The 15,643-nt window shown below is 67.7% G+C and overlaps 1 protein-coding gene across 1 annotated transcript; it reads right to left on the reverse strand.

Annotated features, from left to right (window-relative positions):
* Positions 1–21: 21 nt before the first annotated feature.
* FER1L5 (fer-1 like family member 5) lies at positions 22–14,721 on the reverse strand. Its single transcript, XM_049831592.1, has 52 exons — positions 14,637–14,721; positions 14,345–14,400; positions 14,163–14,254; positions 13,970–14,078; positions 13,734–13,886; positions 13,527–13,655; positions 13,387–13,449; positions 13,254–13,304; positions 13,149–13,179; positions 12,950–13,065; positions 12,746–12,857; positions 12,563–12,660; positions 12,417–12,485; positions 12,250–12,293; positions 12,091–12,167; positions 11,916–12,004; positions 11,711–11,824; positions 11,434–11,611; positions 11,223–11,347; positions 11,053–11,144; positions 10,384–10,576; positions 10,119–10,274; positions 9,499–9,612; positions 9,207–9,370; positions 8,957–9,116; positions 8,804–8,906; positions 8,551–8,714; positions 7,709–7,885; positions 7,313–7,427; positions 7,145–7,222; positions 6,884–7,065; positions 6,655–6,813; positions 6,480–6,578; positions 5,784–5,933; positions 5,510–5,687; positions 4,892–4,917; positions 4,747–4,788; positions 4,560–4,676; positions 3,888–4,019; positions 3,656–3,811; positions 3,477–3,568; positions 2,867–3,037; positions 2,078–2,226; positions 1,859–1,998; positions 1,565–1,653; positions 1,380–1,475; positions 1,136–1,277; positions 943–1,042; positions 615–817; positions 423–532; positions 202–349; positions 22–111 (listed from the first exon to the last, which is right to left on the reverse strand). Exons 1-52 carry the CDS (start codon positions 14,719–14,721, stop codon positions 22–24), a joined length of 6,078 nt encoding a protein of 2,025 aa, XP_049687549.1.
* Positions 14,722–15,643: the final 922 nt, after the last annotated feature.

Here is a 15,643-nt window from a genome sequence, read left to right on the forward strand (position 1 = left end):
GCGATCCCTGGGGATGGCACATCAGGGCTTGCCCGCACTGCCCGCGGGATGCTCACCGCCGGCAAGGTGCAAGCTCTGGAGAGGGTTAACCACCTTCATGGCCAAATAACCCTGCAAGGAGGAAGAAAGGGGAGCTCGGAGCAGGCTTTGCAACTGGTGAGGGTGGAAATCGGGGGGAGTGGCCGTGCCCCCCAGACTCACCGGGGCGGCGTAGATGAAGGTGAGGAGCAGGGCGAGGAGCAGCAGCAGTGCCAGCCCCAGGCTGATCCGGCAGCGGTGTTGCCGCCAGATGCCGTAGCGCAGGCTGCGCAGGGGTGCCTGCAGCCAGAGGAAGGACCACTCGGGACGCCTGTGGGGTGACACCTAGCTTAGTCACCCCATGTCCCCCTTCCCCTCACCCCCCGCTTTCCTCGGGGACTCACATGGGTGCCGGGAGCGTCGGGTACATGTTGGGATCCTCCCGGCCTTTCCCCGCCGGCCGCTCTTCTGCCTCCTTTGCCGTCAGCAGCTCCAGGCTCAGCTCCAGCTTACCCTGGAGGGGGGTGATGGGTGGGAGGTGGGGTGCAGGATCTGTCAGTCTGCCCCCATCATTGGTGTGTCCCCCCCCCACCTACCGAGAGTCGCCGCTTGCTGCCCTCCTGCACTGTGCAGGGCCACCACCCCCTCACCCGTCTCTGCCGGAAAAGGGACAGCCGGGAGGGGGTCCGCACCACCCGCCAGGGCCAGGGGCTTTGGGGGGCCCCCTGCCCCATCGGGGTGCAGTTCTGGGGGTGCTGGGCCGGCTGCGGCAGCCTGGTGAGCTCCAGCTCCAGGACACCTGTGGGGAAAAGCCAAGGCTCTCTGTCACTCATGGATGCTCCTCATCACTTGTGGGTGTCCCCTGTCGCTTGTGGGTGTCCCCCACCCTGTTGGGGGACACGAGGCAGGGAAATGGGGTCTCACCCAGAAAATCGTCAGCTGAAAACTTATCGTTGTCCCACACTTGGAGGATGAGCTTGGGGGGCACCTTCAGCACCGTCTCATCCAGGCTCCAGAAATGTTCCTGCCATGGTGGGGAGGGGGAAAGAGAGGGGTGTCATCCTCGTCCCCTGTGTCCCCCCCACGCCTGCACCCCCCACCCTGGGGTGTCCCTCACCTTCCTGGGCAGGACACAGAGCTGCTCGGCTGCCAAATACTCAAAGGAAAAGACGAAACGCCAGTTGAAGCCCCCGTCCCCCTGCAGCGAGCGGTAATGCACGTCCGTCCTCTGCCGCTGCTCCTCCAGCCCGTCCAGCCACCTGCCGTGCCACCCGGAGGAAGGGGACGCTGCCGTCACCCTTGTCCCCGGCCCCGCTGTCGCCTCCCCGGTGGGGGGACACGCAGCGGTGGCCTTGGCTCACCCGGTGACGTAGATATCGCTCATCCGCTGTCCCGCCAGGTTGGTGTCCCCCAGGTCCACGTCCCGTGTGTTCCAGACCACGCAGCGCAGCTCGTACCTTGAGGGGGGGGACGGACCAAAAGGATTTGTCACCTTCTTCTCCGGGATGTCCCCGTCCCACCCCACAGGGCCTGGCCAAGCACTCACCTCTGGGGCTTGCGGGGGGTGATGTCGACAGGGGGTCCGGGGGGCCCGAGGCTGGCGGGGAAGATGTCCACCCACATCTGCACCTTGCCCTGCACGGCACGTGGCGGGGGGACTGGGACCGGCACCCTTTGGTCCCCGTACCAGCGTCCCCCCTCCCCATCCCAGGGTGTCCCCATCACCCTGGGGTCCCCATCACCCTGGGGTCCATCCCTGGCTGCGTCCTCATCGCCCCAGGGTCTCCATCACCCCCTCCCTGTCCCCGTCCCCCCCCGACCCGGGGTGCCCCATCCCCACCTGCTCCAGCCCGGGCTGGGTGCTGCTGTAGAGGGTGCGGGTTTCGAGGTGCTCGGGGACGAGGTGACAGGCACGGAGTACGTGCAGGGCCAGGCGCTCGCGGGGCACCCCGAGGTGCCGGTGTACGGGGGGGCCGCTCTCTGGAAGGCCGAACCGTCACACCCGCAGGACAGGATCTGGCTCCCCCCACCCTGAGCCCCCACCCAGACCCTCACCCACCGAAGTGGCTGAGGAGGAAGGTGTGATCCCCAAAGGTGACCGTGGTGCCATCGGCGTTGAACTCGGGTGCCGGCAGCCCTCGCGTGCGGGCAAAATGCTCCAGTGCCCGGCTGGGGGGGAGCTGGTCCCTCCAGCGCCCGGGGCCGCTGCTGTGGGGACGGTGGGTGGGCTGGGGGCTGCAGCGTCACCCCTCCTGGGTGTCCCCTCCCTGGCCATCGCCTCCATCTCCCTCTGCCCACCCCATTCCCCTGTGCCCCATCCCTGTGCCAACCCCATCTCCATCCCCGAGTGCCAACCTCATCCCCTCCTGCCCACCCCATCCCCATCTCCCTGTCCCCATCCCTGTGCCCACCCTCATGCACACACCCTGTCCCCATCTCCTTGTGAGCATCCCTGTGCCACCCCGTCCCCCCACGCCTACCCCATCCTCACCTCGTGCCCACCTTGTCCCCAGCCCCGTGCCCACCCCCACGTACCCACCCCATCCCTCTGTACCTACCCCATCCTAATCTGCTTGTGCCCACCCTGTCCCCATCTCTGCGCCCACCTCACTTCCCCGCGCCCACCCCTGTCCCCATCCACTCCCTCACCATCTCCTTGTGCCCACCCCCACGTACCCACCCCGTCCCAATCCCCCTGTGCCCACCCTCTTCTCCTCTCCTTGTGCCCATCCCTGTCCCCATCTTCTGCCCATCACCCTGCACCAGTCCCCGTGCCCACTCCTGGCCTCAGGACCGGGCACCCCGATGCCCCAAGCCCCTTGGTACCCCCCACCCCAGGGGCACCCACGTGCGATAGAGGGTGGGCAGCCCGCAGTGGGCACGGAAGCGGGAGAGCAGGCGGTTCTCCAGGTCGATGGTGGTGGTGCCGATCTCCTGGTCGGGTGGCAGCAGGTCGTAATCCAGCAGCGAGACCCGCAGGTCCTTCTCCAGCGGGATGGTGCCTGTCACCTCGAACAGCCTGGCAGCGAGGGTGCCATCAGCCCCGGGGACGTGCCGGCCTGGGGCCTGGCACCCCTTGGCATGGGGAGTGGGGACCCATAGGCACGGGGACCTGGTGGCACAGGGACTTGGTGGCATGACGACCTAGTGGCGCAGGGACCCACCAGCATGGGGTATGGGACATCTTGGTGGCACGGGGACCTGGGGAACGGGGCATCCAGTGGCACAGGGACCTGCTGTTGTGGGGAATGGGGACCTGGTGGCGTGGGGATCCGGTGGCATGGAGACCCAGTGGCATAGGGACCTGGTGGCACAGGGACAGGTCGGCATGGGGACATGCCGACATGGGGAACGGGGCCCCCCCAGCCCTCCCTGGGCACCTCCTCTCAGTGCCAGGCCCCCCCAGCCCGGTGCCCCCCAGGGTGACAGTGCCACCGGACCACCCAGCCCGGCCATACCTGCCAAAAACGGGCTCCAGGGTGTTGGGCACATACTGGTCCCGCTGGCCCAGCGTCTTCGCCCCCAGTGAGACGCGGACATAGGGGTCACACTGGAAGCAGGGAGGGGGACCGTCAGGGTGGCATGGGGGGGGGGAGAGGACAGAGGACCCCTGCCCAGCACCCGTGGGTGGCCTTACCAGCCCGTTCCTGTCGCGGGGTGGCAGGTCGAAGGCTCGGACGACGTAGACCCGCACTAGGCACTTTTGGGGTCGGCTGGGGGGCAGCTCCTGGAAGTGGCGGGGTGGCGGGGGCACCCCGGGGTCCTCGGGCAGGGGGTAGATTCGGAAAAGCCCCTGCGAGAGCCGCCCGGCCGTGCACCCCGGGGTGCCTCCGCCCCGGCTCTGGGGTCCCACGGGGGCTCTTACCCACCTTGAACTCGCCCACAGGCACGGGGTCCTCCCCCGCTGTGGGGTGACCCCCCGGCTGGTAGAGGGGGAAGGTCTGGCAGAAATCCTGCAGCCCCTCGAATTCGGGCACTGCCTCCAGCTCACAGCCGTAGATCTGGGGAGTGGTGTCTGTCCTCATCCTTGTCCCCATTCCCGTCCCTGTTCCTGTCCCCATCCCCATCTTGGTGCTTCTCCTCGTCTTATCCCTATCCCCTTCTTCATCCTTGTCCCCATCCCCTTCTTCATCCTTGTCCCCATCCCCTTCTTCATCCCTGTTCTTGTCCTCATCTTGTCTTCAGCCCTGTCCTTATCCCCATCCCATCCCCTTCTTCATCACTGTCCCTGTCCCCAGCCTGTTCCCCTCCCAGTCTCCATCCCTGACCTTGTCATCATCCCATTTCCATCCCTGTCCCCATTCCTGTCCTGTCCCAATCCCCAGCTCATCTCCATCACTGCCCCTGTCCCCAGCCTGTTCCCATCCCTGACCTCATCCCTATCCCATCTTCATCCCTATCCCCATCTGTGTCCTCATCCCCAACCACCCCTGTCCCAGTCCCCTCCTTCATTCTTGTCCCCAACCTATCCCACCTCCCTCCCTGTTCCTGTCCCCATCCCCATCCTTGTCCCCCGCTCCAGGTCCCAGGCTCTGGCTGACCTTCAGTCTGTCCCTGTTGGTCCCCGGCCGGCTCTTCACTTTGTCCCCCGTGGCCGCATAGAATTTGCTCCACCAGTCAACTTCATCTTCATCTTCATCCTCCTCCTCCTCCACAGCCTGCTGGGGAGCCGGATGAGTCGGGGACAGGCGGCGGCGGTGGCCGTGGTGTCCCCGTTCCCGTGCTCACCTTGTCTGCAGCGCTTTTCTCAGTGGTGATCCTGGGCAGTATCTGCAGGAGCAAAGGGGATTACTCGGGGAAACTGAGGCACGGGGCCGGGGACCCCGGTGTCCAGCTGTGCCGAGGCCGGGTGCCGAGGGCCTGGGGGACTCACCTGAGCTATCCTGCCCCAGGGAGCCGCTGGGGGGGGGGGAGAAGGGCAAATAAACCATCCTGGAGGTGGGCGGTGTGGGGCAGGGATGGGACAGGGGGGAACCAGGGATGGGGCAGGGATGGGGCTGGGGAGTACCAGGGATGGGGCAGGAGTGGGGCAGGGGTACCACGATGGGACAAGGATGGGCAGGGATGGGGCTGGGGAGTACCGGGGATGGGGCAGGAGTGGGGCAGGGGTACCACGATGGGACAAGGATGGGCGGGATGGGGCTGGGGAGTACTGGGGATGGGGCAGGAGTGGGGCAGGGGGTACCAAGGATGGGCAGGGATGGGGCTAGGGAGTACCAGGGATGGGGCAGGAGTGGGGCAGGGGGTACCAAGGATGGGCAGGGATGGGGCTGGGGAGTACCAGAGATGGGGCAGGAGTGGGGCAGGGGTACCACAATGGGACAAGGATGGGCGGGATGGGGCTGGGGAGTACCGGGGATGGGGCAGGAGTGGGGCAGGGGGTACCAAGGATGGGCAGGGATGGGGCTGGGGAGTACCAGGGATGGGGCAGGAGTGGGGCAGGGGGTACCAAGGATGGGGCGGGGGGTACCAGTGCTGGGCAGGGCCGTACCGGAGGCAGGTGGGGGGGTTCCAGGGCTGGGGGGCTGCCCCTCGCTGTGGGGCTGGCAGAAGTACTGCCCCAGGCTCCGCACGCAAGCCTGCCCCACCTCGGGCCGGTACCCAAAATCTCGCGTGTCCGTCACCCGCAGCCGGATGGGGGGCACGTATTCCTCCTCCGCTGGCAGGTGCTGGGGCCGAGCCGTGCTGTCACCCCGGGGTGCCAGCAGCAGCACCCATGGGTGGGGTGGTCCCCCCCCATCCATCCGTCCCCCCCCCATCCTCACCAGCGTGAGCAGGAAGGCGTTGATGGGGAAATTGGGGTTGGTGGCGAGGTCGGTGATGGTGGGGGTCCGCAGGGTCCGGCCCCCGCACTGCACCTCCAGGCTGGGTGCTTGCACGCCGCTGCGCAGCCCCCGCAGCCCCCATGCCAGCACCTGGGGGGGGGCACCCAGCAGCCATCACCCGCTCTGGGGTGCCCTGAGTGCTCCGGGGTCACCTCAAATGGGCTGGATGCCTGGTGGGATGCTGAAGGTGCCCGTCCCCATCCTCGGCCCTGTCCCCATGCTGTCCTCCTCTTGTCCCCGTCCCTCTGTGCCTGTCCCCATCTTCATCCCTGTCCTTGTCCCTGTCCCGTCTCCATCCCCATCTTCAGCCCTGTCCCCATCCCTGACCTCATCCCCAGCCCGTCTTCATCCTCGTCCCCCTCCCTGTCCTTGTCCCCATCCCATCCCCAGGGCCTTCATCATTGTCCCTGTCCCTGTCCCCAGCCTGGTTGCCTCCCAATCTCCATCTCGGACCTCATCCCCACCCCTGTCCCCATCCCAGACCTTGTCCGCCCTGTCTTCCCTGTTCCAATCCATGTCCTTGTCCCCAGCCACCCCTGTCCCCATCCCTCTCCCTGTCCTTGTTCCCATCCCATCCCACCCCCTTCTTCATCCCTGTCCCCCTCCCCGTCCCCACCCGGGGTCCCCGGGTCTCACCTCCAGTGCCATCAGCCGCAGGAGGGGCCGGATGCCCAGCGGGACGCTGAAGACCCCCTGCCTCCACGGCGGGGTACTGACCTGTGCCAAGGACCCATCCTGCCGGGGAGGACGATGACGATGGGACCCCATCACCTGGGTGCCCTCCGTGCCACCCTCCTCACCAGCCCCTCACCTCGGTGTCGTGCAGCAGCTCAAAGGCAGCCAGCAGCTCCCCGGCCGGCCCCCCTGGCCCCCCCAGGGAGTAACGCCGGAGCCGGGGGGGCCGCCGGCGTCCCACGTCCAGCCAAACATCTGGGGTGCACACGCTCCTCCCCAGGAAACCACCGGCACCCTGCAAGGCATTGCTTGGGCACGGGGTCTGCCCCCCACCCACGGGTGCCCCCCACCCATAGGTGCCGTACCCCTCCGTCCTGGTCGAAGACCTCCACCACCACAGCGGGGGGCTCCTCCTGGACACCCCGGGGGTCCCCGTACAACAGCACCCGGTGAAAAAGCAGCGTTTGGTCCCAGAGTGGGTCCAGGGTGCCGGGCAGCACCCGGGTGCTCTGGCTGACGTGCACGAAGGAGACGTGGGCGACGGGGCCTGGGTGACGGTGACGCCATCAGCACCCCGGGGTGCCCACCGGGGTGGGGGCTGGGGGTTCGGGAGGGGGATGTCCCACCTGCGGTGGCCTTGGTGCCGTGGGGCGCCAGCTCCAGCGCCTGGAAGATGTAGCAGCGGAGCTGGAAGAAGTTGGGTCCTGTGGGAGAGGCAGGGGCCGGTGGGGGGACCTGGCACCCCCCCCCTCCCAGCCTGTCCCCGTGTCCCCCCGGTGTCCCCCGGGACTCACGCTGGAAGAGGATGAGGATGAGGGGCATGGGCTGCCGCGGGGGGGTCCGGATCGAGCCCCGCGACCGCCGCTCTGCCGCAGCCGGCTTGTCCTCCTCGACCGGGTCCTCCGTGCCCTGCGGTGGGGTGGGATGGGATGTGGGGGGGGGCGGGTGGGGGTCCCCTTATCCCTGCTGTCCCCTGGCTCTGTGTCCTGCTGTCCCATGTCCTACGGTCCCAGCATCACTCCATCTCCACATCACTCCATCCATCCCTCTCCCTCCATCCGTCCGTCCCTCCGTCCCTCCATCTTTGTCCCTCCATCCCTGTATCCCTCCCTCCCTCTGTCCCCCATGCCTCCACAGCCCCCCTTACCCCCAGGACCCCCCAGTCCTCCCCCAGCCGCCCCCCTACCTACCGGGGAGCCCTCCAGGAGGAAGAGGGGTGCCACGGGCGAGGGCTGCGTGGGCACCATGTGCCGGTGCCAGCAACGCCGCCGGCACACGTCGCCCGCCCGGGGCTGGAGATGGAAGCGGCAGCCCCAGAGGGATCCGTACTCCCACGTCTCGGCCCCCGCCGCCGCCTCGGGGCTGTGCTGCGGGGACACGGGGCACGCAGGGGACAGCGGGGCCGGGGGACAACGTGGCGTGGCGTGAGGGCGTGGACAGGGCTGCTCACACCGGTGCACGGGTGGGCCAACGCCTGTCCCCGTCACCTCCATCCCCGTCACCTCCATCCCTGCCACCTCCATCCCTGTCACCCCCATCCCTGCCACCCCCATCCCTGTCACCCCCCGTCCCTGTCGCCCCCATCCCTGCCACCTCCATCCTTGTCACCTCCATCCCTGCCACCCACGTCCCTGTCACCCCACGTCCCTGTCACTCCCATCCCTGCCACCTCCATCCCTGTCATCTCCATCCCTGCCACCCCTGTCCTTGTCAGCCCCATCCCTGCCACCCCCATCCCTGCCACCTCCATCCCAGCCACCCCCATCCCTGCCACCCCCATCCCTGCCACCTCCATCCTTGTCACCTCCATCCCTGCCACCCCCATCCTGCCACCCCAGTCCCTGCCACCTCCATCCCAGCCACCCACATCCCTGTCACCCCATCCCTGTCATCTCCATCCCTGCCACCCCCATCCTGCCACCCACATCCCTGCCACCCCCGTCCCTGTCACCCCATCCCTGTCACCCCCATCCTTGTCACCCCCACCCCTGCCACTTCCCCACCGCCCTCTCCCTGTCCCCACTGCCCCGACCAGCCGGAGGAAGGCGGCCACATCCTGCTCCCGTCCCTGGGCGCCGGGGTCCCTGCGGCGGGTGCGCAGCCAGCGCCGACGCCGTTGCGTGTGGTAGGTCTTCTCGACGGTGTGCCATGCTGGTGGGGGGCTGCCGGGGGCCGCGCTCGCCCCGTACTCCCAACCTGCGGCATCCAGGTGTCCTCGCTGCCGCCACTGCCGACCACCCACCCACCCACCCACCCCGGGGTGCCCAGCGGGGACACCCACTCACCGGCCTCATCCACGGCCCCCGTCACGTCCACCCGCCAGCCATCGGTGACGTGCCAACCTTGGGGACACGCCACCTCCTCCTTAGGCGGCACCGCCGCGCCGCTCTGCAAAACCGGGTGAGAGCTGAGCCCTGAACGCGCTCGTGTCATCTCACCGACGGCTTCCTCCCCGGTGGCCCCCCACGCCACCGCCCGCTCACCGCGTCGGTGCTGGCCGCGGCGGCGGGTCCCCACTCCCCGCCGAGCTGCCGGCTCTCGTTCTCGTAGACCTCCTCCAGCACCTCGCCCACGTTGGTCTCCGTGTCCAGCAGCAGCCTGGGGACAAGGGGACGGTGCTGGTGTCCCCCTCCCCGAGGTCCCCGAGGTGGCAGGGTGGGTGGCACTAACCCGTCCCACGGGACTCACCGCCGCTGGGGCTCCACGGTCCAGGGTCCGTCCCAACGCCAGCCCTTGGGGGGACGGATCTTGTGGCGGGGGAGCCCCGCTTTGCCGGCACTGTCGGAGAAGCCGGGGCGCCCCAGCAATCCCCGGGAACCCCACTTGCCCAACAGCTTGGTCTGGTTTTCATACTGGGGAAGAGACACACACGCCCACACGGGGTTGAGGGGGGCTGATTGTGTATACGTGTGCGTGCCATCGCTGTGACGAGTTGTGGCTGGTCTCAGCCCGCCGGTCTCTCTCTGCCCCTAGGGCTCACCGTCTCGGCGTAGACGCGCAGGGTGCCCTCGAGGTGCCGTGGCAGGTCCCCGCTGTCGGCCACCCGTCCCAGCCACAGACGGAGCCGGAGCTGGGCGCGGATGTCCCCAGAGCCCTGCGTCCCGCAGCGTAGGTGGGGCATGGGGGGGGGATAGAGAGGGGACGTGGGGGGACACATGGAGCGGACGTGCAGATCTAGGAGGGACGTAGAGGGGATGTGGAGGGGACAGGGAGGGGATACAAAGGGGACTTGGGGGGACACAAGGGGGACATGGTGGGGGTGGGGGGGGACATGGAGGGGACATGGAGGGGATATGGAAAGGATGTGGGGGGGATGCAGAGGGGACATGGGGGGACATGGAGGGGACATGATGGGCGCATGGAGGAGTTACAGGGGGGACACAAAGGGGACGCGGAGGGGACACGGTGAAGTTACAGAGGGGACACAGAGCAGACATGGAGGGGACACAGAGCAGACATGGAGGGGACACAGAGGGGACACAGCGGGGATGTGGAGGGAACACGGAGGGGACACAGAAGGGAGATGGAGGGGCCATGGATGGGACACAGGGAACACGGAGGGGCTGCAGAGGTGACATGGAGGGGACGTGGGGTGCCTACCACCAGGAAGAGGGTCTGGATCCGGCCGCAGAGCCTGCCGCAGGCGTTGGGCCCGCTCCGGGAGAACATAAGGTCGGTTGCGGGGACGCGGGCACAGGCCACCCGCCGCTCCCCCTGCAGCAGCCACAGCAGCACGTCGGGCAGGCCGGCCTGCGGCTGCGGGGGGAAAGAGAGAGGGAGAGAGGGACCGGTGGGCTGAGACTGGCCAGAACTCATCACAGCGATGACCTCTGCCCCGACACAGACAACCAGGCCCGGCCCCCACCTCGACAGCCAAGGCAACCACACGTCGCAGCCAGCCCTCGGCCACCGGCAGCAACGTGTCCCAGCCGGCTCTCGGTGGCACCGCCGCCGCCGCCGCCGCCGCCACGCGCCGGAGGAGGTGAAGACGGGCGGCCCGGAGGTGGGCGTCCAGCGGCGTGGGGGTGGGCTGCGCCTCCAGCTGGGGCAGTGCCCGCCTGCAAACAGCACCCCCTCAAAATGCCCCGTTCCTCCCCCCTCGCTTGACCTGTTTTCCCCAAAAAAGCTTTGCTCCCTCCCCCCCAAATGCCCCATTTCCCCCGGTTTCCCCCCAAAATGTCCTGTTGCCCCCCAAAATGCCCTATTCCCCCCAAACGCCCCACTTTCCCCTCAGTTGTCCCATCCCCCCCCAAATGCCCCATTGTCCTCCAAAATTCCTCATTTTCCCCTGAAATGCCCCATTTCCCCCCAAATCCCCCGTTTCCCTTCCAAAATCCCCTTCCACCCCCATTACCCCATTCCCCCCCCATGCCCCCATTTCCCCCAAATACCCCATCCCCCACCCCCAAATGCCCCATTCCCCCCCCAGCCACCGCTTGGCAGGCCCGGGGGTGTCGAGTCTCCCCCGGCAGCATCCCACCACCCACCGCTTTGAGACCCCCAAGCCCCCCCACCCGAGGGACCACCCGCTCACCTGCAGTCCTGCGCCAGCTGACGCAGCAGCCTCCTGCCGATGTCCCCCCCGGCGTCCCCCCGGGCGTCCCGCAGCTCCGTCACGTTCCTCTCCTGCAAAGTTGTCCCCAAACCATCCCGACCCAGCGTGGGGGGTCACATCCCACCCCGCCGTCGCCCATGGGTGCTCACCAACCGCCGGCACACGGCACGCAGGAGGTTTAGGGTATCCCAACGGTGACCGGCGTCCTCCCAGGATGAGGTGACAGCCGCCACCGGCTTGGCACCGTACCACGGCAGGTAGTGATAGCGGTTGCCTGTATCCGGAGAGCACCGAGCATCCCATGGGATGCCGGCGGGGACCACCCTCGTGTGTGTCCCCCCAGCCCAGCATCCCGCTCACCATCGAAGAGGGGACAACCGTGTGGGGTGACGGAAGCGGCCGGCTTGCAGGTGACGTCGCCCGTGTCCCCGTAATTGCCGAGACTGAGCTCAAAGCGCAGGAGCTCGGGGCCGGCTGGCACCATGGTGGCCGAATAAAAGACCCCGCACACCCCGAATCGGCGGCGGGGCAAGTGGCGCTGCGGCAAGAAACGGGTTAAAATATCCCCCCAAAATACTCAAATGGCACTTAAAAAAAAAAAAAAGACCCTAAGGGTGACATCGCGCCGTGTCCCCACCTGCACCCGGGCGATGTCCTCGGGGGCGATGGTGTCTCGCTGGCGCCCGTCCGGGGTCCCCATGTGGGTGCTGAGCTCCAGCAGCACCCGACCCCGATAAGCCACCCCGGTGTCCTGTAAAATTAGGGGTGGGGTGGGGTGGGGTGGCTGGGGGTGTCATCCCCCTCCCCAAATGGGTGCTGTCCCCACTCTGGAACCCACTCACGGTACTGGGTGTCCCGGCAGGATCCGGCCGAGCACCGTAGAAGGGGAGGAAGCTGGGTCCGAAGCAGGGTGAGAAGCCGGGGGTCCCCTCTGGGAGCGAAAGAGGGGGTTCAGTGGGTGAAAAGGGGGGGGTCAGGGTGCTGAGTACCCCCCACCCAAGGGTGGACCCTCCTCACCGTCAAGCTCAGCACCAGCGGAGGAGATTTGGGAGAGGTGAAGGGTGGCGGTGCCCAGGACTTTGCTGCTGCGGGACCTATGGGTGGACAGTGAAAGGGGTGGGGGTCCCCCCGAAACCGGCAGGGGTCCCCCAAAACCGGGGGGTGTCCCCCACTTACCCGCTGAGGATGGCCAGCTGGATCTCATCACAGATGGGGGGCAGCTACGGAGAGAAAATTACAGGGGTGTGTGGTGTTGAAATGGGGGTACACCCCCTTTTTGGGGGTAACCCTGCTTTGGGGGGGTGCAGGATGCGTGCGGGGACTGGGAAGGGGGGTCACCTCACCCGCAGAGGGAAGAAGAAGACCTCGTTCCACGTTGGGTTGGCGTCGGGGGGCATCACCCGGGTGCAGAGCTGCATCGGGCAGAGCCATGAGCCCCCCCCAAGCAGGATCTGGTGTGTCCCCCCCCCCATTCCTGCCCAGCACCCACCGTCCTGCCGGCAAAGGTGACCCGCACCGCCGCCGCCACGAAGCCCCTCTTGCCGCCAGCCGGTAGCACCGAGGGAAGGCATTGCCGAGCCGGTTCTGCTGCACCGGGGATGGGGAGAGGTGGGCGGGGGGGCTCCCCCAGATTCACACCCCCCTATCTCCCAAAACCCACCCCGGTGCCCACCCTGCGGCAGGTCCTCGGCGCGGTAGACGCGGAGCTGGAGCGTGGCGGCACACGGCGGTGGCCGCAGCAGGTTGGCCTCTACGTCCTCGTCCCGCGCCGGCTCCTCCTGCTCCTTATGGGGGGGATGGAAAAATGGGGACCAACCCCCCCGACCCAGGGAATATTTTTTTGGGGGGTGGCTGGGGAAGGTAGCGGGGGGCTCACCGGCACCGGCTCGCCGGCGCGGAGGATGGCCAGGCTGACGCGGAGGTAACCCCGGGACCCGGCGTCGGGGCGATTCGGATGCTGCAGACTCAGCCACTTCCAGCTCAAGCTGCGTCCTGGCACGGTGGGAGACCCCCGGCATCGTCAGCCCAGTGTCAGCCCGGTGTCACCGCGGTGTCACCCCAACCCTCTCGCCTACCCGGTGCGCGGTAGATGGTGCCGACGTCCAGCTGCGGGGATGGCAGAGTGGGTGAGAGCGGCCGAACCGCGGCGTGACACCCCGTTCCTGAGCCACCGTCCTCACCTGGAAGACGCCGATGACGGCTTCGGCGCGGGTGGCCCGTGAGTCCAGCACCTGTGATTTGGGGGGGACACGCAGCGTCGGTGGCCACCCCACTGTCCCCGTCCCCACCAGTGCCACCGATCCCCTCCCCGACCTGGATGCGGATGGGTTCCACCGCCAGCTGGGCGGGCGTCCGGTGGAAATTTTGGCAAAACACCTAGAAAATGGGCAAAAGGGGGTGAGGGCGGGATGAGGGGACACCGGCGGGTCCCCATGTCCCCTCCCCGGTGTCACCTCGTTGTAGTAGGGATTGTTCCCCGCCCGGATCCTGGTCCTGAACCGGTGCTGGCCGATGAGGACCGTCACCACCGGCTTGATGTCGTTGCCCTGGAGCTGGTGGCCTTCGATGATCCTCACCCGTACCTACGGGACAGGCGGTGACGTGGTGGCCGCCGGATGGGACGTCACCCCCGGGTCCCACCGTACCCATGGGTGCCATACCTGGAAATCCTCTTTCCTCCCTGCCGGGGGCTCGCCGGGGCGGTGGGCTGTCACCGGTGACACTGGCGGCGGTGGCACCGGTCCTTGCAGGGGGACCGCGGCGTCCCCGGCCGTGCCACGGGGGACATAGGAGCAGCGGAGGGTGACGGTGCACTGCGAATGGATGGGTGGCACCCCAGACCGTGTCCGGCGGCACCCTAGGGTGCTGCAGGGTGGGTGCGTGGGTGGGTGCTCACCCCCGTGGGCTGTCCCCGCGGGTCCAGCAGCGGGACGTGGCTGAGGGCCAGCGGTAGCCCGGGGTTGGCCACCAACCGGTCCAGTGACACCGTGGTGGCACCCAGGTCCCTGCGGGGACAGGGGGACACAGTGAGGGTGGCCACGCTGGGGGGGGGTGTCCCCCCAGGGTGCCCACCCACGGGCGCTACTCACCCCCGGGGTGCCGGCTGGCCCCAGTGCCGGAGGCGCAGCGTCAGGCTGGCCGTGGGGTGCAGGGGATGCGTGCCCAGTGGCCACGCCAGCGTCTTTTTCGAGGGGGGGGAGAGGTGACAAGGGGTCAGTGGGGTGACCCGAGTGTCCCCATGCCACCGCAGCCCACCGTGGGGTCACCGCACCTCATTCCAAGTGGGGCTGCGCTCCTCCGGCACCACCCGGGTGCTCCTGGGGACGCCTGGGGGGGGACACGGGAGGGAGGGCGGTGGCACGTCACAGTGGGGACGTCGGGGTGCGAGGGGAAGGCTGGCACTGTCCCCACGCGTGGGGACGGCCAGTGCTGTCCCCAAGCGTGGCCGGCACCATCCCATCCCACGAGGATGCCGGCCCGGTACACCAGGATGGCCGACGCCATCCCGTCCCACGGGGACGGCCACCGTGGTGCGTGTCCCCCCTCCTCGTACCCAGCGGTACCTCTGAAGCGGGCAGACACGTGCACACCGGGACCGGAGCCGGTGGCCCCGGGGATGTGGGCGCTGGCCACCAGCAGCCGCAGCATGGCCACATCCCTGAGCCACCGGGTGCTGTCACCGAGGCGCTGCCACCACGGCGCTGAGACGCGTTCCAGAATGGCACTGGTGGGGGGGGGACGGACACGGCAACGGGGACAGGGATGCTGCTGTTGGCTTGGCTTGGTGGGTGTCACCGTGTCACCGGGTACCTATGTCCCCGTGTCCCCATGTCACTGTGTCCGCAGGTACCCACGTTCACGTGCACCCGTGTCTGAGTGCCACGCTGTCCCTGTGTCCCCGTGCCCGTGTGTCCCCGGGTCTGCTTGTACCTGTGGCACTCTGCTTACGGGTCCCCGTGTCACCGTGTCCCCGTGTCGGTGTGTCCCCATGTCCGCACGCCCCCACGTCCCACATCACTTGTCCCCATGCCCATGTGTCCCCGTATCCCCACATCACTGTACCCCCATATCTGTGTGTCCTTGCGTCCCCATGCCACTACGTCGCCAGGTCTGTGCATCTCTATGTCCCCACATCCGTGTGTCCCCATGTCACTGTTTCTCCATGTCTGTGTGTCCCTGTGTCTCCATGTCACTATGTCCCCACGTCCACACGCCTGTGTGCCCATGTATGCCCATGTCGCTGCATCCCCACATCCACACGCTCCCGTGTCCACATGTCCCCATGTCACTGCAACCCCGTTTGCATGTGTCCCCATGTCCATACATCCCCATGGCACTGCACCCCCATGTCCCTGTGTCCCCGTGTCCCCATGTCCACATATCCCCATGTCACTGCACCCCCATGTCCCTGTGTCCCCGTGTCCCCATGTCCACATATCCTCATGTCACTGCACCCCCATGTCCCTGTGTCCCCATGTCCATATATTCCCATGTCACCGCATCCCCATGTCCCTGCATCTCCATGTCCCCATGTCCATACATCCCCATGTCACTGCACCCCCATGTCCCT

Source organism: Accipiter gentilis, chromosome 28, assembly GCF_929443795.1.
Source record: "Accipiter gentilis chromosome 28, bAccGen1.1, whole genome shotgun sequence".
Lineage (NCBI taxonomy): Eukaryota > Metazoa > Chordata > Aves > Accipitriformes > Accipitridae > Astur > Astur gentilis.